Consider the following 24,338-nt stretch of genomic DNA (forward strand, 5'->3'; position numbering starts at 1 on the left):
CTTAGACCTTCTAGACTAACAAAAAAACAAGTCCAGGACAACATAATACAAGAGAGTAGCCTTGACAAAGAAGAAGCAGTGTCTAAATGTGGTGAATACAACCTAGACCTGTGAAGACACAATGAATAATGTAGGAATTTTGCCTGAAGGTGTAGATATGACTATAGAACAATTGCCTGTATAAACAAGAGTAAGAGGAGTGAGCCAAGAGTAAACATAGTGTCAGCAACAGTATAGAGGGGACCTGAAGGCTCAGTAAGGGGACCCAGGCTACAACTATCCTACACAACAGAAATACAGAATGTGAGTACTAGAATATAGTCAGAACTTGTAGAAAGGGCAGAGAGAGAGAGTAGGACAAGAGTAGAGTATATAGAGTGAGTCTAAGAGTACAGGACTACCTAGAGTAGACAAGATCAAGACTACAGGACCAGTCTGATCTTGTACACCTATATATACTAAACTACACAAGAGTACTCAGAGAGTATGAGCTACTAAGAATGATGAGTCACAAAGAATGAGAGAAAGGAATGTTAAAGATAAAGGTACAAAGAATGAAGGGATAGACAAAGGGTAAGAGACTATAGAATGATACAAAGAATGAAGGGGTGGTCAAAGGAATGGAATGATAAAGTAAGGAAGGGTAGTAGCAAGAGTCAGTACACATATAGTCTATAGACAGTACCCCTAAGGGACAGAAGTCCTGAGTTCTGGTACAGAAGGGTACAGAACCCTTAGAACTGAAGGTATAAGAGTGGAGAACTGTAACATCACCCTCCCTCTAAAACCAATTGTCCTGATTAGTGAGTATTAGACTTAGTTAGTAGCTTGAGCATAGGTTGGAACAGTAGGGTTTGGAAATCTGTGAGGCAGAGTTGACACAGAGTACCCAGATGAAGTTGATAGAAGTCTCAGATTACCTTAGTAGTATGAGTGAGATTCTCAGCAGGTTCCTAAGTGTGTTCTTCAACTAGGTATCCTTTCTAGTAGATAAGGAACTTGAGCTTTCTGTACACTAGCTTAGTATCTGCTACATACTCTACTTTGTATTCCAGTTTGGAACTGATGAGTTCTAGTAGAGGCAGTAGGAGTCTTTGTTGTGAAGGAAAACTCAGATCATAGTATTGAGACAGTAGAACCTTGTTAAACACTGGGTGTATGTGCTTTTATATTGCTGGAAGTTGGAGTTTGTAGACAGAGGCACTAACCTTCTTTTCAATAACAAAGGGTCCAAAGTGCTTGTTGTCCAACTTCTTTATTAGGCAATCTATGGTCAGGTTAGTAGCTTCTAACATAACTTTGTCACCAGGCTGGTAATCCTTGACTGTAGACCTCTTCCAATTATAGTTCTGCTTCATAACCTGTACTACCTTTTCCAAAAGAGCTTGTGTGTCCTCCCTGGTTCTGTGTATCTGTTTTACAAAGTCTGTTACAGATTCAGAACTGCTGTTCCAGTTTGGAACTGTCCCCTAGTACAGATGTCTCCTATAATTGAGGAAGAACAGGGACTGTCCTATTACAGAGTGTTACTAGTTATTGTACACAAATTCTGTTAGAGCTAGCCATTCAGACTAATCCAATTACTGATGATTGATAAACATCTGAAGGTAGAGCTCAATCTCCTGATTGACTTACTCAGTTTGACTGTCAGTCTGTGAGTGATAGGTAGTAGAAGGGTTCCCTTGAATTCTGAGAAGTACATACAAGTCCTGTATGAATTTCAACTCAAATTACAGTCTACAATCATGAATGAGCTTCTGAGGGAGTCTGTACAACTGGAAGACATGATTCTAATAAATACATACTATGCCTTCAGAAGTGAGTTCCATTCAGGTTGAAACTGTGTAGACTTGCTTAGAGAATCAGTTGACAATCATACAGATAGTGTTGTAACCCTGAGACTTGGGTAGCTTACTGATCAGGTCTACCAAGACTTCTTCCTAAGAGTGATTCAGAATCCAATACAGATGTAGGAGAGCCCAAACCCTTGTCTGGTAAGCCTTAGTCTGTTAGTACATATTACAACCAGTCACATACTTTAGGATTTCCCTCTACATTCTGAGCCACTAGTAGTTCTGAGTAATGAGTTCCTGCATTTTGTGTCAGCCTGAATGTCCTACAGTCAGATTGTTGTAATAAGCTCAGACAATGTCCTCCTACAGTTTCCAATCCTTCAGAACATACAGTTGGCCTTCCTAGTAAACCTGTCCATCCTCATCCTCCTCCTAATCCCTAGCCTACTTCTCTAGTTACTTTACTACAACCTAGTCTTGTATGTGTCTTAGAGCTTACTATATGTAGGTGACAAAGTTGACATTCTTAGATTTGAGTTGGATTTCTTAGATTGTCTCAGATGTGAAACAGGAATTGTCTAGGAGAACAAGATTTTTGTTATTGTTCTCCCCCCTTTCATGACCTACTTGTCTTAAGAGTAAATCAGTTTTTGTCATTTGTGTTCCAGGTTTGTGGGTTAGCACAAAGTTGAAGTCTTACAGTTCTAACATCCAGCAGGCTTAGCAGCAGTTGAGCTTCTAGAGTGCCTGAAAGTACTAGAGATTAAGGTGATCACTCTAAATCTTAAACTTCTATACTGTACTGAGGAGATATTGACACTACTCTTCTAGGGAACAGACAATTGTAAGGAGTTCCTTGTTATAGATAGAGTAGTTCTGTTCTGTTACAGAGAGGGATTCTAATTGGAACACTATCAGACACTACTTTCTGTCAATAAACTGGGACAGTACTACTCTATTTGCAAAGTTGGAAGAATTGGCTTTGACTTGGAACTTGTCTGTAACTGTCAGAACTACTAATATAGGCTTGCTAGTGATGGCCTGCTTGAGGGACTCAAACACAGACTGTTACTAATCATTCTATTACTAAGGAACATCCTTGCTGGTAAGATTGTGAAGGGGCTGGGCAATGGTACTAAAGCCTTGAATGAAGCATTAGTAGTAGTTTACAAACTCAAGGAACACTTGGACCTGTTTCAGGTTCTAAGGTTGTGACTAGTTCCAAACTATAGTCACCTTTGTCAGATTCATACAGACCTCTCCTCTACTGATCACAAAGCCTAGATAATTCACTGACTCCTGTGTAAAAGAGTACTTTACTTCTTAGAGAAACAGTTTATTATCTTAGAGCTGTTGTAGAACTGCTTAGATCAGTTAGTAATAGTGCTCAACTGTCTGGGTGAAGATCAGAATGTTGTCCAGATACACACTAATGTGTTCTGAGTCAATCAGATCTGTAAGGATGTGATTCATGAATGACTGGAACATTGTAGGCAAGTTAGTTAGTCTAAAGAACATTACAGTCAGTTTGTACAATCTGTAATTAGTTTGGAACACAGCCTTCTACTCATCTCTGTCTTGGATCTGAATATTATTGTATCCTTATCAAATATCCAACTTAGTAAAAACCCTAGATGTATGTGTCTTATTAATGAGCTCCTGAATCAGGGGGAGTAGGTACTTGTTTTTGACAGTACCCTCATTAAGACAACAATAATCCTAGACTAGACAGAGCTTCCTATCTTTCTTTTTGATAAAGAAGAAAGGGGAGACTATAAGGGACTTTGAGGGTTGGATCTGACTGTTCTGAAGATTTTCCTGAAGGAACTTGTTGAGTGCCTCCTACTTGTCTCTGTTGAGTAGGTAGACCTTACAATCCTTAGGTTGGAAACTCTCAGTCAATTCAATTGTATAGTCCTAGAGACAGTGTTCAGGAAGCTAGTTGAATTCCTCTTTACTAAAGACTTTAAGGAACTCTCAGACAAAATCCAGTAGGCTGGGTCTGTGTGTGTTCTAGAGTAGAGTCATTCTGAGAGGGTTCTAGACTGGTTCTGTCTTGGACATCCTTTAGATTGACTCTATTCTGCCTCAACTAGAATATGTATCTACATATCTATCCTAGTTGAAGAAGAACAACTGGTCACCTTTATCAGAACTGTTAGTAACATTAGAAGCATCTGTATCCACTCAGAACAGTAGTACAAGGTAGCTGTAAGACTCAGAACACTGATCAAACACAAGTGTCTACTCTAACTAGTTAATAGTAGGGTTGTGAGCCTTGAGCCATTTGAATCTGATGAAGATGTCTGTCTTTCTGAGGTTAGTGACTCTGAACTCAATACTTTCCTTATAATCCTAAATAGTCATCTGTAGTTGGACAAACTTAGTGATCCAACTATTCTGGTTCAGAGTTCTGTCTATATTGTATACTAGGATTGGAAGTAGAATGTGTTGAGTAGGGAGGTAGTGTTCCTGTATGAAGGCCTTATTAATGTACAAACTAGTACATCTACTGTCTACCAGAGCTGTTGTTCAGATCTGGAGGGATCCTGAGAAGGGAGCCAAGAGGACAGGGACCTAGAGCTAGTACCTAGAACATTCTTAGATAAACTACTACTTGTTCTAAAGGGAATGTACAGCTTGTGTAGCCTTGTTGTCTGAGAGGGTGAGTATATGTACTAACATTTCCTTATTAACCTCTCTCTTTCAACAAGGATGGACTCATGTCCTCAGCTGTGAACTCAGCTGAGACTATCCCTGCTTGATACTATAAACAAACTACTGAGTAGTGAACAGGGCTGAGTAATGTTCCAAACATTCTGAGATCTTAGAATGTAGAAGTAGTAGGTTGGATTGTGTAGATTTAGACTCAGATGAAGTGTGAAGAGAAGAATCAAAAGAATCAGAAGAAATAAGAGAACTATCTACTTTTGTTTTTGACTTTTTTCTTTCTAATAAATAATTTTGTTAGTTTATTTTTTCTACTTTTTCTACTTTTTCTACTTTTCTTACTTTATTTACTTTTAATCCTACAGTATCCATTGAATCAAAAGTGGCCATTAAAAAATCTGAGTCATAGCCCTTCAGTGTCACATTCACTGTTAGGCCTCTATAAAATCCTAGAGTACATAGTCAGGGTCTAGGAGTTCTGAGGTGACTTCCAGATTTGTAGAAAAGGCTTCTTACTACAAATCCTGCTTGTCACTCATCATTACTCTAATGACCTGACAGATATACTGTTACTTCTATAGACAGTCCTTAATTTGGTGCCCTGACTTTCTGTAAGTAAAGCATGCTTCTTACTTTCAGGCTTCTCTAATGTCTATCAGAACAGATTGATTGTGAATTATAGACAGATTGATCTGAGAGCTCAGAACTGTTAGAGCTGAACACATGTACAGGCATTCTACACAGACTTGATACATCCAAGCTGTAGCTTGGTTGAAGGAGATGGTGCATGTCTTCCACTCAGTGTAGGTGACTAGTTCTAACATTATTCTGAGAATCTTATCAACCAGTTCTGAGTAAAGAGCTTTTTCAAGCATTCTAATAAGGACATTATCAAACCTAAGCATGAATCCTGCCTTCTGAGCCAGGATATTGAACTCCTGAAAGAAGGCATTAGTAGAATGTTTGCCCTGTTACAGAGACACAAGCTTGTTCTATACATTATACTTCTCATTCAGATTAATGAAGGAAGTACAGAGCTGCTCTATGAATTCTGAGTATGACTCATTGTTCTGAAGTTGGATCAGGCTTCTGATCTGATAACCTTTGATCCAGTTCTGGGCCCAGGTGGTTGTGTTGCCTTCCTTCATGAAGGAGAGGACAAATAGGATACAATTGAGATCTAAGAATAGATTAGTTGAAGTAACAGTCATGTATAGTTCAACTTAGTGCTGGAAGTCCTCAAAGTGCTACTCATTAAAGTCCAAAGGGTAGGCTACATGTACTTTCTTTCCAGAACAGGTTACAACTTCTAAAACAATCAGAACAGGTTCTGAAAGGGCTGGGGGCACATAGTTAGCAAAGGCCTCTTAAATAGAGGTTTATACATATTAAGCTAGTTCTGCTTGTAACTACTGATCTGGCAGGACAGTAGGGGTGGTGGTCAGTATAGTAGGGTCCATGTCTACACTATAAAGGAATCAACACTAAACTAAAAGGGGTAATGAATAGAAGAAGGGTGGCAAAAGTTTAAAAGGGTTTAGAAAGTTTAAAATTTAAAAATGTAAAAGGGTGTGTATCAACTTCAACTTCTTTTCTTCTCGTTCTGCTTTTCTGGCTATTTTTATGCATGTGGTCGCTTTTGTTCGCCTATTTCCGTGATGCGGATCAACACTACAGGCATTGGACGTTCCTTTAAACACCAATTTTGTTTTCCCCCACATTTCTTTCCACATCAAAAATTTACTTAAAAATTTATGTATCTAATGATTATATGTATAATACTATATGCCTGAATTTTTCCAAGCTATTAAGTGCTGTAAAAAAATTAATATGAAGATAAGAAAAAAGTGAGATTTTGTCACAAAAGTTGTTCCTTTGAACCTTTGATTTTCTGCATCCAGACCCTGAGTCTCACGACCCAATTTGGGATGACCCTGAATGGCCACTTACATAATACTAGTGCGGCAACTCTTGGACTAAGAAGTTAGGAGGGGGGTTTGGGGGGCTTTGCCACCCAATTAGGTTTGGGATAAGTTGGGTTGTTAGGTTTGAGTGTTAGGATGGGTTTTGGCTAGGATTAGGGAGGGGAATATGTATTTTATTAGAAAAGGACTTTATTTTGACTTAGTGAAATTCAAGTTGAACTGTGGGTGGCCAATTCAAGCTAACCAAAAAAGAACTGTAGGACTCAGGGTCTGGATGTGGAATTGACACAACTGTTCCTTTGAACACCCCTGTGACACTCTATCATACTGGCATGCATTCAACCTGTCCACCCCTATCTTCTCAACTTGTGCTCCTATGTGTTACAGTTCTCTGCTCTTGTACCTTCAGTTCCAAGGGTTCTGTACCCTTCTGTACCAGAACTCAGGACTTCTGTCCCTTAGGGGTACTGTCTATGGACTATATGCATGCTGACTCTTGCTACTACCCTTCCTTACTTCATCATTCCATTCCTTTGACTACCCCTTCATTCTTTGTATCATTCTATGGTCTCTTACCCTTTGTCCATCCCTTCATTCTTTGTACCTTTATCTTTGACATTCCTTTCTCTCATTCTTTGTGGCTCATCATTCTTAGTGGCTCATACTCCCTGAGTACTCTTGTGTAGTTTAGTATATATAGGTGTACAAGATCAGACTGGTCCTGTAGTCTTGATCTTGTCTACTCTAGGTAGTCCTGTACTCTTAGGCTTACTCTATATACTCTACTCTTGTCCCACTCTCTCTCTCTGCCCTTTCTGCAAGTTCCAACTATGTTCTAGTACTTGTATTCTGTATTTCTGTTGTGTAGGATAGTTGTAGCCTGGGTCCCCTTGCTGAGCCTTCAGGTCCCCTCTACACTGTCACTGACATTAGATTAAGACTACCTATTACTACCCTACAACTCTCCTATGTTTCAGACATCAGTACTTACTGTTACATCAATCTCTTTCCTTTGTCCTGACATTGAGTGGGAGCAGTGACGTTGAGATTCCAAGGAAGCAGCTCTAAGGGGGAAAATCGATGTAAGTGATAAAAATTGAGCAAGAAATTCCTAGATATTCTAAAGCTACATTGGCGGGTATGGGGTTACTGCATGGAGGAGGAATATCACAGAGCATAAGGCGTGGATGGTTATACTAGGTATTAGCCTATGTAACGTGATGAAATACGCGGCAAGTGTATGTAGTGACTATGTAGTGCAAGTGGGATAGATATGCAATTGGTAGGCATCGAGGGAAAAGACTGAACATGACAAAGGAGCGTGGGCGGCGAAGGAGGGTAAGAGAAAGAAAGGATGAGGAAATGCATTACATCTTTGCGAGGATCAGGCCTATGATGATGTAGACAATCGTGATGGGTGTTAAAACGATGCAATACGCATAGAAGATCGTTGTACTGAGCAACCGCTCGAATCCATCGCTTGCACCAGTTTTCGAAGACATCTGAATTTCATCGAATTGTCAGCCACCTGCGCATTGATCATCACTGAAGACATAGGTACCTGGGCAAGAGTTAACGCAATAGGAGCCGAGACAAGCAGCACGTTTGACACAACGAAGACAGGACTGGCCATTGTAAAATTTAGTCAGCATTATTCAACTTAATAAGCAAACGTGAGGGAGTACGTACTCGGAGAACACTCTCGGAACGTTGAAGTGGATGAACACAAGCATTAATGGGAGTACAATCAGAGGACAAAGCACTTGTCGGGAAATAATCGAAATGAGTATGGTGCGTTTTTCGCCTGTGCGCATCGGCTTCTCTGCCTTCGGTGCTGCATCTGAAGGAGTTGATCGACGAAACCGAAGAGCATTCCGAAGTCTCTCCTTGAGGGGAGGTATCACTGTACCCTTAGGCAGAGGCGTATAGAAGTAAGCACCGAGGACGACGAGTGTGAGTGGGATTGAGCAATCCCCAGCTGCCTCCAACGCCTTCCGTACTGGAGGCATGTAGTTTGAGACTACGTTTTGAACTGGAGGAATGAGAGCGATGATTATGGACAACAAAGCAGCCCAGAGTGGCATAGTCATGAAGTCGTAGAATCCAGTCCAAAAGCGTTTCAATCTGCCGACAAAGCGTTGCCATTTGGTGAGCGGTGGAGTAGGGACTTCCGGTTCCGTTCGGTCTTTTGCTTCCGAGGTAGCATTAATCGTGTGAGGAACTAAAGTTGACGAGCTTCTGGTGAAAAGAGGAGCGCGTAAAACTTGTTCTTCAGTTACTCCAGCGTCAACGCGAGGAAGACCAGCAACAGACAGGCGAGCCTCGTCAGATGAGTAGAACGTTGACGAATCACTCTTGCCTCCGAGGCAGTTGCTACCTGGTTCCGCAGTCACAGTTACGTCCGACGAAAAGCAACTCTCTACAGGACTATTACCAGCACTCCCAATCTCCTTCGCAGGTTGTTGCGATTCAACATCAATCTTCTTCTCGTCGGCAGTACTTTCTTGTGCGGACGCGTCTGCTCTTTCAAGGATCTTCACACCAAAACTCCAGCGCGCAATATTACCAAGCGTACTGTAGAGCACGAGGTACGTGAGGGAACGAGCCAACATACTATTCGGTGTATCGCTTTCATTCCACTTCAATTCCGAGACGGTGCCGATTAAGCTTTGCATAAGGGCGATTGGCATCGAGTTTGAGTTCATGAACATTGCTGCGGCCATAGCGAAGTACCTTCAATACCATTAACACATTTTATAAACAGGTACAAACTTGCGCGTTACCTGTGTTCTGGCTTGACCCGACAGACCAGGCCCATGAGGTAAGCGACTCCAGCAGATACTGCAGTCACGATGATGAAGAGAATAGGGATGATCCATAGTTGCTTGAGCTCCGCTAACGAGAAATCGAAATAGTTAGAGTCTGTTCACGACGGTTAAGTGGCTTGACTTACTTGCAGTCAGCGAATAGGCAACCTTTGTGAATAGTAGAGCGGGAGTGAAAATCGAAGTGTTGAGACGATTGACTTGCTTTCGGGTCTGCTTGTTGAGGATATCCATACGAGCAAGGATGTACCCGGCGAGACAGAGTAAGAAAACCTGAGCAATAGCCTAACGTGAAAGGCAATCGTAAACGAAAAGGCCAAAACCAGCCCAAATCTACTAGAAGAAGACGTACCAGGAGCACGGTCCCAACCAGCAGGAGAAGATTGACTGCCATGGGAGATAAGGGACAGAAGGAGCGACGACAAGTTGGAGATTACTGAGGTAGCCGTCCCTAAGACTGTAGAAACAAAGCTATACGGTAATGTAGTAAATAAGAACGATAGGGAAATAGAACAGTTCCAAAATACTCACCTTAGTCGAGATAAGACGAGACCAAGGTGGTGCGAGCGATGGCTGGGAGTTTTATATACGCTACCACTTGATTAGGGACATGGTCTGAATCGAAAGAAATATTAGCCATAACGAGCAATGACGCATATGCCCTCCATTAGTCTCAACCGGGACAACACTTGTCTTAGAGTGGCTGTTCGCTGCTGCTCGTTAAGCTTCATTCTAATGTATCGCGTTGTTAATATTGTATGCGACCACTGTTGGCTTTCTGAAATGTCCTGTGCGGAGGATCCTTGGTTGGCAAATGTCGCGCGCTTCGAGGATAGGCTATGTGCAAGTACGATAGCGGCAAAAACAGATTAGACGAGGTCGATGTGAAGTTTGGGACACCGTAACTCGAAGATTGCCCTCAGAAGTGGTCAGATGGATGCAATTTACGACGAGTACGAAACGAGAGAGTGGAAAGACAGGTAAACACGCGCATTGCGCAAATGTGCACTTATGGCGCGCACGTGCGTCTGCTGACACATTCATTTTACACCAATCCGAAGATCACCCAACGGGTCAGGAAAAGAGTCTATACATACACCGAGTAGGTGTAGTGACACTGGAAGCGTACGTTAGTACATCCGAGAAAAAAGTCTATCTAGGAGATTAAAACTGCGCAAGAAATTGACTGTTGGAATACTGTAACGCTACATTGGCGGGGTATTAGTAGAGTCCAGACTAAGCGAGGGAGAAATATAGCAGAGCATCGGTGTGTATCGCTATGCTCGGTATTAGCGTATGTAGAGGTGAGATACGTAGTAAATCTATGCAGTGAAAGCATGATGTATAGGCAATCAGGAAATATCTAGAAATCTATAAAGGGAAGAAGGAAGGGCAAGACGAGGGAGTGTGGAGACCTTGTGAAGGTGAGTGACGGGAAGGGGAAAAACACCCCGCATTACAGCTTTGCGAGAATAAGGCCGAGAACGACGTAGATGATAGTGACTGGAAGTAAAGCGACACAGTACGCATAGAAAATCGTTGTACTGAGTAACCGCTCAAACCCATCGCTTGCACCGGTTTTTGAGGACATCTGTGTTAAACGGTCAGTTTCATGTACACCAATTAATCCCAAAAGACGAGTACCTGAGCCAGTGTTAACGCAATGGGAGCTGAAACAAGAAGTACGTTCGACACAACAAAAACCGGACTGGCAACCACAGAATTAGGCTAACATCATTTTCGGGGGTGAACGTAAACTGGCACGTACTCAGAGAACACCTTCGGCACGTCGAACCGGACGAACGCGAGCATTAAGGGCAGGACAATCAAAGGACAAAGTACTTGTCGGGAGATAATCGCAATGAATATAGTGCGCTTTTCGCCAGGACGTTTTGGCCTTTCTGCTTTCATTGTCGCATCTGGAGGAGTTGATTGACGAAACCGAAGTGCATTGCGGAGTCTCTCCTTGAGGGGTGGTACTGCCGTATCCCTAGGCGGAGGCGTATAGAAGTATGCGCCGAGAACGACGAGCGTGAGTGGGATTGAGCAATCTCCAGCTGCCTCCAATGCCTTCCGTACCGGACGCATGTGGTTTGCGATTAGATTCTGAACTGGAGGAATGAGAGCGATGATGATGGATAACAAAGCAGCCCAGAGTGGCATAGTCATGAAGTCATAGAATGCGATCCAAAAGCGTTTCAATCCGCTCACGAAGCGTTGCCATTTGGTGAGTGGCGGAGCAGGGATTGCAAGTTCCGTTTGACCTTCTGTTTCCAAAGCAGTGCTGATTGTGATCGGCGCTAACGTTGTTGACGAACTTTTGGTGGAGAGGGGGATGTATGGGTCTGGTTCTTCAGCTACCCTAGAGTCAACGTAAGGAAGACTGGTATTGGACCGGGGTGGTTCGTCAGATAAGTAGAACATTGGCGAACCGCCTTGGCCTCGGGGACGAGACCTGTCTGGCTCTCCGGTCGTAGTTACGTCGGATGGCGAGCGACTATGTAAGGGAGTTTTACCATCAACTTCCTTGACCGTCTGTTGCGACTCAACGTCAATGTTCTTCTCGCCGTGGGTAGTCTCCTGTGCGGTCGCATCAGCTCTCTCAAGGATCTTCACACCAAAACTCCAGCGCGCAATATTACCGAGCGTGCTGTAGAGGACGAGGTACGTGAGGGAACGAGCCAACATATCGCTCTGCGTATCGTTTTCATTCCACTTCAGCTCCGCAACAGTACCGATTAGACTTTGCATGAGTGCGATCGGCATCGAGTTTGAGTTCATGAACATGGCCGCGGCCATCGCGAAGTACCTTCAATGCCGTTAACATACGTCATGAATGAACAAGTATTTCGGATTACCTGTGTTCTGGTTTGACTCGACAAATTAGGCCCATGATATAGGCGACTCCAGCAGAGACAGCAGTTATAATAATGAAGAGAATGGGGATTATCCATAGTTCCTTGAGCTCCGCTAACGGGCAGTCGAAATAATCAGAGTCTAACCATGACCGCCGAGAGTGGTCTAACTTACATGCGGTCAGAGAAAAGGCAACCTTTGTGAATAGCAGAGCAGGAGTAAAGATTGAAGTGTTTAGTCTGTTGACCTGCTTTCGGGTCTGCTTGTTGAGGATATCCATACGGGCGAGAATATATCCGGCGAAACAAAGTAAGAAAACTTCAGTGATTGCCTAACATGAAACACGAGCGTAAGCGAAAGAGCTAGAACCAGCTTCGTGCGGTAAAACGAGACTTACCAAAAGCACGGTCCCAACCAGCAGGAGAACACTGGCGGCCATGGAGAAAAGGAGTGGAAGGAGAAACGGTAAGTCTCAGACCGGACGCGACTTGTATCGAGTCTACTTATTAACCTGCTAGTGCTGCGGTGGTCGTCTCGGGGATGACGCTTGTTTTAGGGTGGGTACTTGCTGCAGCTCGTTCGGAGTAGGGCTTCATTCTAGCGTATCGCTTCGTCTATTTTATATCCAACCGTTATTAGCTTTCTGAAATGTTTTTGCGCGGGAGACCCTTGGCAAATGGCGCGCGAAATTCGCTGACGAGATAGTGAAAGAATATTCCCAGCCCGCACGAGGAGGTAAGAAAACGGAAAGACTAAGAAAATTTGCGCAGTCCTCGAGACACATTTCTGGTGACCACGGCGGTGTGACCGAGATCCTTGGCAAGTCATTTTCATGAAGATGAAAAACATTTGTGGCGTGTCGGCTGCATTACCCAGGGGTCTTCTAGCGGAACAAGACGAATACGCGTTGGTAGCTTCTCCGCTTTATAAGGCAAGTCGGTTAGAGCACGGACGAACGATGATTCGACGGCCAGATTCGCTTTCATTTGAGGTCTGGCAATCTCGGAAGAGATGACGCAGTTACAGCGATGCATCGCTTCGGAACATAATTCGCTTCGTCGATTTACAAGGATCGACCCGAAGTGGAAGACGACCATATTTACGTAGGTTGGTTCGGTCGCGAAGATATGTGAATGCACATGGTAAACCAGCGTGTCTGCCCTTCGGCCACCGTCGCATGTAGAAAGAGCCAGGGATGATGAGCAAGACATCGATACGAGGGTGCAACGAGGCGGTTGTCCTTGCCAGGCGGGCTTTGAGTGGGCTTGGCTGTTCGTGAAGAAGGCTTATCGCGAAATGATGCGCGTATGTTGTGCCACTAGTCCATGCTCCAAGCTGGGATTATTCTCAACAATATGAGAGAAATCGCACCATGAGCTGGCCAAGGCCGCTAGTGCTGCGACGTGAAGACACATGGACGTGAAGTATCAAACATCGGTGTCTTGGATAATTCGACATGCATGAGGTGGCATTCAGGTTCGGGAAGTTTTGAAGGCGGTAAGATTTTCGCAAGCTATAGCAGCATATTTTATCCTTTGGAAATTTTCATGGTGGACAGGAAATCGGGAGTGCTAACACCGATACTGCATGCGGGAAGCAGAACTGCCTGTAAACCGTCCATGCTTGTCAAAATCATAGCATGAATTGGGAGAAGAACTCTCATCAGGCAAGTACGATCACGCAATGCATCGAACATACCAGGCTAAGCGTCAACTCCGAAAGATAGTCATTGACCGCCTCACTCTTGGACGAAGTCATATGCTGGGAGCATAAAATTTCAGAAAACGTGGAAGATACGCTTTGATACCGAGTGTTGTTGATTTGGTAAATCTTCAAGCTCTTGGCAAAGACATGACGATGAATCTCCAATCTTCTGTCAAAAAACAGATATACTCCAGCAAAGTCGTACACAGCCAGTACTGTGTAAATGCTGAAGAAGCGGGAAAACATGCAGTCAGAAGCAACAATGAGAAAGATGAACAGAGAAATAAGTAGTCATGCTGTGTTTTGTTGGTATGTGTCCTGTAACTATGCTTCGACTATGTTATTTCAGAGGCCAATTCCTCATTGCTGCTTGGCTCGTGTCTAGAGTAAGGTGCACAATAGCTTGGAACAGCAGTTGCTCCCATTCAGTCTCATTCCAGTATAACCGATGCAGTAACGACTACAACAGGCCTTCGAGAAATGAAGGCCAGTCTCGATAATTCCCACGCACGAACTTAATTCTCCCACACATTCAGACAGGATATTCAAGGAAGCCAGAATAAAGGGAAAAGCACAAATACAAGGCGTATAATAATACAAAACACAGGAAATGTAATGCGACGAAATACGAAATCTACACCTCCTGAGACTCTTTCTTGCCCTTTGCAGTTTTATTCGGCAGGAGCTACGGAATATTTTAGTCAATACAAGCTTGGTACAACAATAAACAAAGGATACGAACCTCGGGGTTGATGAATGGTACGACACCACCCTGCGAGATGACAACATTGCCAAGGAGCTTGTTCAGCCTAAAACGCGACAGTCAGTTTATAAAAATAATCGGCATTTATTAAGGTGAAAACGTACTCTTCATCATTTCGGATAGCAAGTTGGAGATGACGAGGCACAATACGTTGCTTCTTGTTATCACGAGCAGCGTTTCCTGCAAGTTCAAGAATTTCGGCAGCAAGGTACTCAAGTACGGCAGCGAGGTAGACTGCGAATTCATGTAAGTTCGAAAAGTACTTGATAAAATGCAGTCAATTAAGCTTACCAGGAGCACCAGCGCCAACACGTTGAGCGTAGTTGCCACGCTTGAGAAGTCGGTGAATACGACCAACCGGGAATTGGAGACCAGCTTTCGCAGAGCGGGATTGGGACTTGGAAGCGTCACCAGACTTGCCTCCGGACTTGCCAGCCTTTCCTTTGCCAGACATTGTAGTTATGTGGTTGAAAGTGGGATAAAAGTCGGTTGGGCTTGGTGAGTGTCGTGCGACGGTAGTGACGGCGAGAACTATGAGCAGAGAATCAAGAGACGCAGGTCGCGCTTATAAAGGATCCGTGGCTGTGCCAGAATTATAGGAAAACCACTCAAGACACGCGTTACTGTTGAGTCACACCGTGCCTCCATCACGCGACTTGACCAAATACATCCAAACGCCGGCCGCGCTTTAAATATGACGCGCGCTCCTTCGTTCCCGAGCATATCTTTGTTTATCGCCCGCCGTCACCACACTCAGCCCTCATTCATCACCACTTTCACAAACTTCATCTCCAATGGCACCCAAACCCGCTTCGACTGCTGGCAAGGCCCCCACCGCCTCCAAGGCGCCTGCAAAGACTGTCTCTGACAAGCCGGCGGCTAAGACTGCGAAGAAAACCGCAGCTGGCGATGGTGACAAGAAGAAGAAGCGCAAGGTCCGCAAGGAGACTTACTCGTCTTACATCTACAAGGGTGAGCATATTTCGATTGCTGGAATTGGCATTACACTTGAGCTGACGTTGCGAATCAGTCCTGAAGCAGGTCCACCCCGATACTGGTATTTCCAACAAGGCGATGGCTATCCTCAACTCATTCGTCAATGACATCTTCGAGCGTATTGCTGGCGAGGCATCCAGTGCGTTCATTTATTACAGTTTGACTTGTTTCCTTAAACGTCGTCCCAGAACTCGCGTCGTACTCCAAAAAGTCGACAATCTCGTCACGAGAAATCCAAACTTCTGTTCGCCTTATCTTGCCAGGTGAACTCGCGAAGCACGCTATTTCCGAGGGGACCAAGTCGGTGACCAAGGTATGCTTATGCATCATTTGTCACTGGAATTGAGTGCTTATGTATTGCAATTCAGTTCTCGAGCGTGAACGCGAAGTAGATTTTTCATATGGGATGTTGTATTTCTATCTGTTCACATGTAGTCTATGTTATTTATCCCGCTTCTCTGTCTTCGACTATTCATATGTCGGTCTGAATTGTCTCTTCTGCGATCTATTTTTAAGCTGTGAGAGTTCGATCATGAATATCAGAAGGATAGTCCAAAAATAGATCTGGATGGACGTGTTCTGTTGGATGCGGAAAGAGTCTTGCTGTTCCTGATGCATTTGCAGAGTCAGATGGTCAAGGAGGACGACTCAATCATCCAGAATAGATGCTTTCTATATTTCTCTATTCACCGAACGGAATCCCTGACGCGTCGAATGAATGCCATATGCAAATATCGACACCTCGTTAACTGGACAGACCCTTGCTCATTCAGCGCTTTTGCAAGAGGTAGCTGCATCAGAATCAGAATGGCGGTGATAATTCTGAACACTTCTTTTATTCTCTAATATTAATGAAGTCTTCTATATGTCAAAGCTGACAATGAATGGGGGAGTTGCGGACGAAAGACGGTCATTACGGTGTCTATGCCACAAAGGTTCAGTACAGTATCGCTCGCACACCCATTTCTTTCGTTTCTTTGCTTCCTCTGAGCGACATTACGGCCGCCCAAATTGGGTACGGAAATGCAAGAGCCATTTTCGGCGTTGAGACAAACTTGTATTTACTACGAAAATGAATCCAGGTATGTACACCTTTCCGTGTCGGAGAACACGGGCCTGCACCTACCAGGCGGGGTTCGCTCAAACAAATTCATCCATGTGTGTAGCCAATAGTTTTTCCTTCGTATAGAATGTGAGATTGAATTGAGATCACGGGAGGACGAAGCCGATCTTCATGACGCACTTCAATTAGTCGCTTCTTTTTGTCCGTGGGCGCCCTCAAGCGGGAGCTATACTACTCCAACTCTGGTACATCCACCTCTCCCGTCTCCGCTTTTGCTTGCATGCCCGACTACTCCGTTCCTGTTGGAGAATGCCAGCGATCATCAATAGATGCGGGTGCACAGAAATAATTGCGAAGCGGAATGAGCGGTATACCCTCCATCCTTGCCTCGTGCTCGCTCGCTTTCCCTTCCATTTTCGGTCTGCTTTCTCCCTGCCCTGAGCCGCTATCACTGCTTCTCAGATGCGCCAGCACACGACGAGTGTGTCACGCGACAAACAGGAAAGGTGTGGCCCGCAATGACACTCAGGGATAGACTGAAGAGAAACGTGTGCGTGTCCTTGTTTTCTATTTTTTGCATATGGCAGATCCTATAGAACCACTTGCTGATAGAATTCCGAGTAACGCTATGTACGCGTAAACGCACTAATCAACCGATAGCCGGCATTTGAGCCGACCTGTATGGAAGCGAGCGATGAGTGTGCATATGACGGATGCATATATACGGACGGCTTTCGATCTGGACTGGCTCCAAAGCAGTTGTGTGCTGTCCCGAACCTCGGTCCCCAGACCCGCTTCTTCCTCCGTCGCTCTCACTTCGGACCACTCGTTTATCCTTTCCACTCGTTTTCTCACAACTCAGCCGTTCCTTTATAATATCCTCTTGTCGTTCTCTAACTATCCGGCTTCCCCCATGTTTTCAAAACGCACCCTACTTGCTGCCCTTGCGCTCACTGGCGCATCCCAAGCTATCCAGGTGCAGAAGCCTGGATTGCGACTTCCTCCAAACGCAGCTGAAAATGCCAACCTCATAAAATCGATGTTCTCTGAGGCGTATGAGACGTACAGGTGAGGACGTTCGTTCGTTCTCCGTCGGGTCCTTGGTTTGTGCCACGCGGCAGGACCGTGTATAACCTTTGTACTGACGCGTTTTGATGTCGCGACGCGTGACTTACAGGAAGTTTGCATTTGGTCATGATGATCTTCAGCCTGTCAGCTTGACTTTCAATGACGGACGCAATGGCTGGGGCGCAACCATCGTGGACGGTATGGCAACGATGTTCATCATGGGCTTGGATGTATGCATTTTATTATTATTCCTCCGAAGTTTCGTAGTAATGACCGACTTCGTGCTTTTTGCTTATATTAGGACTTCTTCAATGAGGCCGTCAACTTCAGTGCCCAGATCGACTTTAGCCGTTCCCAAGTTGAGGAGACCGTTAGGTCCGGATGCTATTACGACAGCGATATACTAACGTGCTGACACCGTTATTGAATTTAGCCTCTTCGAGACTACTATTCGATACGTCGGTGGTCTCCTCAGCTCCTTTGAGCTCAGCGGCAACAAGCATACTGTCCTCGTTGAGAAGGCTAAGGAGGTCGCCGATAAGATGGCCTTCGCTTGGGTTGGGGTATGTTTGATATTTGACATGCTTCCATATTTCATATAATCTGACTTCCATTCCTTCTCCTCATTGTGATATTTTCCCGACGTCGGTTAGGATAACGACTTGCCGTTCGGCGAGATGAACTTCACCACAAACCAACCCGTCGTAGCAGCTGTAAGCCATTGTTTCTCACAAACTATATTAATAGCTCGGTTTAACTCATTTTGATAACAGACTAATATTGCGGAAGCAGGAACGGTACGCCGCCGCCTAGACTGTCTTCTTCTATTTCCGCGGGCTAATATAAATCCGGGAATTTTGAATAGCTTACACTTGAGTGGGCTTTACTTTCGTACGTGTCTATGTCGGTGTCTTTTTTGAGACCAGGCAAAGACTGAAAGTGTGTTTTATTTGAATTGTAGGAAGCTGACCGGTAATGGTACCTACCGAAATCTCGCCGAGAAATCCGTCCGGCATATTATTAGCCTTGACGATCCGCTGCCGGGACTAGCTGCGCAGTGCATTGATCCGTCGTCGGGACAGTTTGACTGCGGATACGTCGTGAGTTTCCGTTCCTTGGGGTTACGCTTCGTAGTCGATGACACGTCTTACAGACATGGGGTGGAGGAAGTGATAGCTACTTCGAGTATCTTATCAAGTATCCTCTTTTAATCGGAACAGCAGACCCTACCTTTGTTGATGAATGGCGATTGGCTGTCGACTCTTCTATAAAATATCTATTGAGCGTAAGCTTGCCATTCATCCCTTCTGTTTATGCTTATGACTCAAATTGTTTCTGTTTTAGACCTCAACAGTGGGTAACCACACGAATCTGGCAGATTTCGACGACAACCGTCAAATTCGTCATATTGGTTCTCATCTTGCGTGTTTCCACGGTGGCAATTGGCTCTTGGGAGGAAAGCTGTTGAACAATGACACGATTGTCGACATCGCGCTTGAGCTTGTCGAGACTTGCTGGAACACGTACCAAAGCACTGCGTAAGTGTCCATCTCCTAAATAGCTATTGTAGCAAGGATTGAATTATGCTTAAGGACCGGCATTGGCCCCGAAACCTTCGCCTGGATGTCAGAAGACGGTAACTTCACCGGCGGTAACCCTCCTTCAGCATCTGACCTCAAATTCTACGACGAACATGGCTTCTACGTCTTAAACGGCGGGTCAGACTACATCTTACGCCCCGAGGTACTCGAAAGTAACTTCTATGCGTGGCGTGTGACGGGTGATGTGAAGTACTTTGAGCGAGCACGTGCTGCTGCGGATAGTATGAATAAGTTCTTGAAGGTTAATAATGCATTTGCGGGGATTGAGGACGTTACGGTTACGAACTCGGCTTTCATTGATGATACGGAGAGTTTCTTCTTTGCGGAGGTGATGAAGTATTTGTATGTGTTCTATTTTTATATTTTATCGTTTAATTACCGTGGACTTATGTTTATGTTTTCAGGTTCCTGACGTTCGACGACCCGGAGCATATCAGTCTGGATAACTGTGCGTCCTTATTTCTCATTAACTACTCTATTATTAATAATGACATCCTCTTCATCGTTTTATAGTCGTCTTCAACACAGAAGCCCAACCATTCAAAATTGACTCAGGCTTACTATCGTTTGGCGGGAATGCGATTAATATACCGTCGACGACGGCGTTCAAGCCTTCGAGCACGGCGAGCGCGTTCCCGGCTGTTAGCCCGAACTCGAAGTTGCCGACTCCGGTTGTGCCGCTTATTCATAGTGGGGGGACGCCTGCTGCGGCGGTGGCGGTTGATGTTGATGTTGGTGTGTAGATATGTAGATGTGTAGATGGAGAGGGATCTAGGAGGATTATGTAGAAACTTTGTTGTTGTTTTATATAACTGTGGACAATTAACGTTTATGTCGGACTTATTCTGTTCTTGTCGAGCATTGAAGAGTTGTATTGGATAATGGGGTTGGTTAATACTGGAAGAGGAGTGTATATAGAACAGGTACAATGATGGGTCGGAAGTGTAGCAAATAGGCAGTACTTTGTCTATCTCTTTGGCAGCAACTAAAATGACACTGATGGTAAGGTACAGTATAGTACACCACAGGTCTCTAAATCTACTTTGTTGCCTTGTCCTCCGTTGTTGTACAACTGAGGGAGTCAGCAGTTCTTTGTTCTCTATGTAATTGAAAGTGCTGCATAATGATAGTTTTAGCGCTTACACGAAACAATCAAGATTGTCACTTACAAGAACCTCAACAGACAATCAAGCACCTATGTGGATTAGATTAACCCATCTCTCGGTCCGAATATCGTCTCGTGCTTTCAACTGTATGGCTGCTTCACGAAGTCCAGTGGCTGCACGTTTATATTTCGCCTCGCCCTCATCACAGTTACACATGTACTCATAAACTGTCCTGGCAAAGAAGGGCCCGTCCCCGTCAAGTAACTCCCACATCGATCCAATTACACTTCGAAAACCGGAGAACTGCATTGCCGCAGCTAGGTGGAGTGCCTCATCGGGTGCAACTTCGAAAGACTGTCCGGCGGTGTGGCAGGCAGAAAGGAATGCAAACTCTGCGTGAGGAAGGTTTGCTTGGACAATATCGAGTAAAGTCAGGCGGCGATCCGACACCTTGAACGACGAGTTGAAAGGCTTAGAATCTAAGCGTCCATGGCAAATAAAATGGACCCATGTCGCTTTCCGAAGTGCTTTTATCACAACGTCGTGAGATTCCTTGCTGTTGAGCAATTTGGTCTGCATACCACAATTCTTGATTTTGCGAATTTCGTCCTTAGCTGACGGAAGTGAAGTATCCACAATAACAAGAGTGGTCGGTTCTTCTCCATTTCCACATGACCGCGAGTTAATAAGTGCTTCGAGCGTTGGAGTATATGATGAGATGTATTTGTCCAAGAGATACTTCATAGTTCCGTCTGTATCCTTGAACGGACCTGCAGCATGAAACGGCAGTGCAGACAGCCAAGATGTAGGGCACCACCAAATGCGCGATCCTTCGGAAATTCCGAGCTCGTCTAGTTTGTCAACGACTTTGGAGACCACTCTGTCCCATAGCGTCTTCAACGTGCAACGGAGCATCCCGTCATATTCTGCTGAGTTAGGTCCATATTGTGAGCGTGTACCCACAAGCTTAGCACATAGTTCAATGCCTTCCTCATAAAACTCCCTGTCTAACGGAATGCAGACAACCGGCCTATCTTCACGGGAGAGAATAATAAGCACGTCGGATCGATGTTTGCTGTGATTAACCACAATGACTGGACCCTCTGAAGCAGCACATTGGAGTACGTGGAACGATGTGGCTGCGAGAAAGCTTGTAAAGCCAGGAATTTTCCGTATCTCATTGATAACCCCCTCCTGCTTGGTAGAGAGTTGTATTTTCAACTTCAGCTGCTCCTCATACAATTTCCCTTCGCTATGTGCATTTAGTACAGATGACCTGGTCACAACCGTGCTTGAAAGAGACTGCAACACAGTAGATGATGACGTTGCAAGGCTTTCCAACTGGCGACTAACATCCCTGAAACTGTTAGCAAGCTCACTGTTTACTTTTTCAAGGCAATCTAGAGGTGTCCTAAACCCACGCATCTGTGACCAGAGTAAACCCCTTCCTTGCTCAAGCATCTCTACAGCCTCCTCAAGCCTATTTCCCTCTATAGCATACGCTACTCCATTTACACCGAACGTCATACTGTGGTGCCTGAGAAATTCGTGCTGTGCATGAAGGGAGGGACTGACAATGAGGACATGTTGCAGGAGTGGCATTGCCATCTTGTAAGCTCTAGACGTGGTACAGTGAGAATGACGTTGGGCAAGGTCAGCCCATAGCCTGGCAATCTCCAAACGCATCGTCAAGCTTGAAAAGTCATGTACAGTAGCGCGTTCAAGTAGTTTCATGCACTCTTCAAAACTGTCCGCAAGTCCGAATTTCTCGAATCGAGCGAGTAATGAAAAACCCAAGTCCCGCAGTGACATGGAATGACTAGGATGCCCTTCTGGACGAAGCTCCAGTGCAGTACGATGAAGCTGGATGGCCTCATCAAGGTCTATTGTCTGTCCATACAAGTAAAATCGAGTTCGAAGGGAGTTTGCAAGGTTGTTCAGAGGATTCCAACGATCAGGATGGTTGCTTGGGTAAAGTTCCAGCGCTGCATGATAATGCACGATGGCCTCATCCAGGTCAGCAGTCTGTCTATGCTGCTCAAATCGACTTTTAAGGGAACCTGCCAGGCTGTTCAGAACCATGGATCGATCAGGATGGCCATTAGGACAAAGTTCCAGGGCAGAATAGCAAAGCTCCACAGCTTCATTGAGATCTGCAATTTGTCTTCTACATTCGTTGAATCGGGTTTGAAGGGAAATAGCAAGATTATTCAGAGACGAGGAACGATTGGGATGTCCGTTCTGGCGAAGCCCTAGAGCAGCACGATGATGCTCGATAGCCTCGTCAATGTCTGCAGTCTGCCCATACTGATGAAAACGAGTTTTCAGAGAAAGTGCGAGGTTACCCAGACACCCGGAACGATGGAAATGGTTGTTCGGGAGAAGTTCTAGTGTGGCACGATGGTGCACGATGGCTTCTTCGAGATCTGCAATCCGTCCGTGCTGCTCGAATCGAGTCCGAAGGGAAATGGCGAGGTTATCAAGAACCAAGGAACGATTAAAATGTCTGCGGGGTTGGAGTTCTAAGGCGGCACGATGACACTCGATGGCCTCATCGAGGTCTGCAAGTTGTCCATGCTGTTCGAATCGAACAGAAAGAGAACTTGCTAGGCTGTCCAGACATACAGATCGATTGGGATGCCCGTCGGGTTGAGAATCTAGAGCAGCGCGATAATGCCCGATGGCCTCATCAATGTCTGCAGTTTCTCCATTCTGTTGAAACCGAATAGTAAGGGAGCCTGCAAGATTATGCAGGAAAGAGGAACGAGTGAGGTGGTCGTGGTGGCAAGGTTCTATGTCTAGGGCAGTGCGATGGTGGTCAATGGCTTCATCAAGGTCTGCAGCCCGTCCTTGCCGCTGAAATCGAGTTTGGAGCGAAATCGCAAGTCCATTCAAAAATTCGCAACGATCGGGATGACCGTGAGGGAAAAGCTCAAGGGCAGCACGATGATACTTGATGGCTTCATCAATATCTGTCGTTTGTCCATGGAGTTCATACCGAAATTGAAGGCAGCCCGCAAGGCCATTCAAAGACAAGGAACGACCGGAATGACCACTGGGACAAACCCGCAGGGCAGTACGATAATGCTCGATGGCTTCATCAAGGTCTATAGTCCGCCCATGCTGTCTAGATCGAGTGTGAAGGGAATGTGCGAGGTTAATCAAAGGGGTGAGGCGGTTGGGATGTCCGCAGGGGCAAAGTTCTAGGGCAGCACGACAACGCTCAATAGCCTCCTCTAGATCTTCTATCACACCGTACTCCTCGAATCTTGTGTAAAGAAAACCTCCGAGGTTGATCAATACCTCGTTCCTATCCGGATGAAGATCAGGATAAAGTCCGAGTGCAATGCGACCAAGAAAAATGGACTCCTGAAGCTCTTCTCGCTCTTTCGACTGCTCAAAGCGTTTCCAAATTTTAAAGGCTAGGTTATGAACTGCACTACAAATCAATTCAAGGTCTACATAATACTCCATGTTGGCACAGGGTCGTAATGCTCGTGGATGATTCCAATATTCTTGGTTGATCCGATTGCTCAGTCCGAAGGCAGCCAGTAGGCAACAAAGCGCACATTACCTGAAATACTCCTGTGTCCTTGAGGCCTGGTTGGTCCAAACACCGCGTTCCAAACGAAATATTCGACGTAAGTCTAAATATCTTCCTTGTTATAACTCGATTATTAGGGTGTGTAAGAAGAAACTAACTTCAACGCAGGACACAGTATGTCAGTATCTGTACAGCATGAAAAGCTGATCCCTTGGGTCAAGCCTTGGGTACAGTGCTAAGGTCAAGTTCAGGTGTTCAGCACTCAAGAGTATCACTGTTTATACAGCAGTATGGTCCTTTATCAAGCTGGGATCATAATGAACTTGTGACAAGGCTGAGATTTGTTTCTTCTCACACACACAGTCCTTGACAACACGAATCACACACATGGGGCATTTCACAATTTCTTGCCTTAAGAAATAAC

At 44.9% G+C, this 24,338-nt stretch overlaps 7 protein-coding genes across 7 annotated transcripts; 3 read left to right on the forward strand and 4 right to left on the reverse strand.

Annotated features, from left to right (window-relative positions):
- Nucleotides 1-7,560: 7,560 nt before the first annotated feature.
- FOMMEDRAFT_170659 (uncharacterized protein) lies at nucleotides 7,561-9,607 on the reverse strand (the record flags this gene model as incomplete). Its single annotated transcript, XM_007270583.1, has 6 exons — nucleotides 7,561-7,890; nucleotides 7,950-8,013; nucleotides 8,078-9,121; nucleotides 9,172-9,283; nucleotides 9,342-9,498; nucleotides 9,566-9,607. The coding sequence occupies 6 exons, from the start codon at nucleotides 9,605-9,607 to the stop codon at nucleotides 7,756-7,758; spliced, it is 1,554 nt and encodes a 517-aa protein (XP_007270645.1). The 3' UTR covers nucleotides 7,561-7,755.
- A 1,062-nt stretch (nucleotides 9,608-10,669) lies between these two features.
- FOMMEDRAFT_160996 (uncharacterized protein) lies at nucleotides 10,670-12,508 on the reverse strand (the record flags this gene model as incomplete). Its single annotated transcript, XM_007270584.1, has 6 exons — nucleotides 10,670-10,804; nucleotides 10,858-10,921; nucleotides 10,982-12,022; nucleotides 12,072-12,183; nucleotides 12,244-12,400; nucleotides 12,467-12,508. 6 exons carry the CDS (start codon nucleotides 12,506-12,508, stop codon nucleotides 10,670-10,672), a joined length of 1,551 nt encoding a protein of 516 aa, XP_007270646.1.
- A 1,658-nt stretch (nucleotides 12,509-14,166) lies between these two features.
- On the reverse strand, nucleotides 14,167-15,058 carry FOMMEDRAFT_142910 (histone-fold-containing protein). Its single transcript, XM_007270585.1, has 4 exons — nucleotides 14,828-15,058; nucleotides 14,641-14,770; nucleotides 14,516-14,582; nucleotides 14,167-14,458 (listed from the first exon to the last, which is right to left on the reverse strand). The coding sequence occupies exons 1-4, from the start codon at nucleotides 14,988-14,990 to the stop codon at nucleotides 14,408-14,410; spliced, it is 411 nt and encodes a 136-aa protein (XP_007270647.1). The 5' UTR covers nucleotides 14,991-15,058; the 3' UTR covers nucleotides 14,167-14,407.
- A 272-nt stretch (nucleotides 15,059-15,330) lies between these two features.
- Nucleotides 15,331-15,878, forward strand: FOMMEDRAFT_94582 (histone-fold-containing protein; the record flags this gene model as incomplete). The annotated part of the gene is made up of 3 exons (XM_007270375.1): nucleotides 15,331-15,508; nucleotides 15,567-15,671; nucleotides 15,721-15,878. The coding sequence occupies 3 exons, from the start codon at nucleotides 15,331-15,333 to the stop codon at nucleotides 15,876-15,878; spliced, it is 441 nt and encodes a 146-aa protein (XP_007270437.1).
- A 534-nt stretch (nucleotides 15,879-16,412) lies between these two features.
- On the forward strand, nucleotides 16,413-16,924 carry FOMMEDRAFT_160999 (uncharacterized protein; the record flags this gene model as incomplete). Its single annotated transcript, XM_007270586.1, has 3 exons — nucleotides 16,413-16,547; nucleotides 16,615-16,666; nucleotides 16,722-16,924. 3 exons carry the CDS (start codon nucleotides 16,413-16,415, stop codon nucleotides 16,922-16,924), a joined length of 390 nt encoding a protein of 129 aa, XP_007270648.1.
- Nucleotides 16,925-17,289: 365 nt separating this feature from the next.
- On the forward strand, nucleotides 17,290-20,007 carry FOMMEDRAFT_136669 (seven-hairpin glycosidase; the record flags this gene model as incomplete). Its single annotated transcript, XM_007270587.1, has 13 exons — nucleotides 17,290-17,663; nucleotides 17,773-17,893; nucleotides 17,965-18,038; nucleotides 18,097-18,226; nucleotides 18,317-18,376; nucleotides 18,437-18,460; nucleotides 18,529-18,554; nucleotides 18,625-18,763; nucleotides 18,817-18,948; nucleotides 19,008-19,201; nucleotides 19,256-19,606; nucleotides 19,669-19,712; nucleotides 19,778-20,007. The coding sequence occupies 13 exons, from the start codon at nucleotides 17,290-17,292 to the stop codon at nucleotides 20,005-20,007; spliced, it is 1,899 nt and encodes a 632-aa protein (XP_007270649.1).
- A 444-nt stretch (nucleotides 20,008-20,451) lies between these two features.
- On the reverse strand, nucleotides 20,452-23,844 carry FOMMEDRAFT_161001 (uncharacterized protein; the record flags this gene model as incomplete). Its single annotated transcript, XM_007270588.1, has 1 exon — nucleotides 20,452-23,844. The coding sequence occupies one exon, from the start codon at nucleotides 23,842-23,844 to the stop codon at nucleotides 20,452-20,454; it is 3,393 nt and encodes a 1,130-aa protein (XP_007270650.1).
- Between the last annotated feature and the right edge of the window lie 494 nt (nucleotides 23,845-24,338).

Source organism: Fomitiporia mediterranea (assembly GCF_000271605.1).
Source record: "Fomitiporia mediterranea MF3/22 unplaced genomic scaffold FOMMEscaffold_13, whole genome shotgun sequence".
Lineage (NCBI taxonomy): Eukaryota > Fungi > Basidiomycota > Agaricomycetes > Hymenochaetales > Hymenochaetaceae > Fomitiporia > Fomitiporia mediterranea.

Coding starts and splice junctions, on each gene's coding strand:
- FOMMEDRAFT_142910 (XM_007270585.1), bottom strand. CDS start 14,990: ATGTCTGGCAAAGGAAAGGCTGGCAAGTCCGGAGGCAAGTCTGGTGAC. Junction 14,583..14,640: donor GCTATCCGAAATGATGAAGA/GTACGTTTTCAC, acceptor GTCGCGTTTTAG/GCTGAACAAGCTCCTTGGCA. Junction 14,459..14,515: donor TACCATTCATCAACCCCGAG/GTTCGTATCCTT, acceptor AATATTCCGTAG/CTCCTGCCGAATAAAACTGC.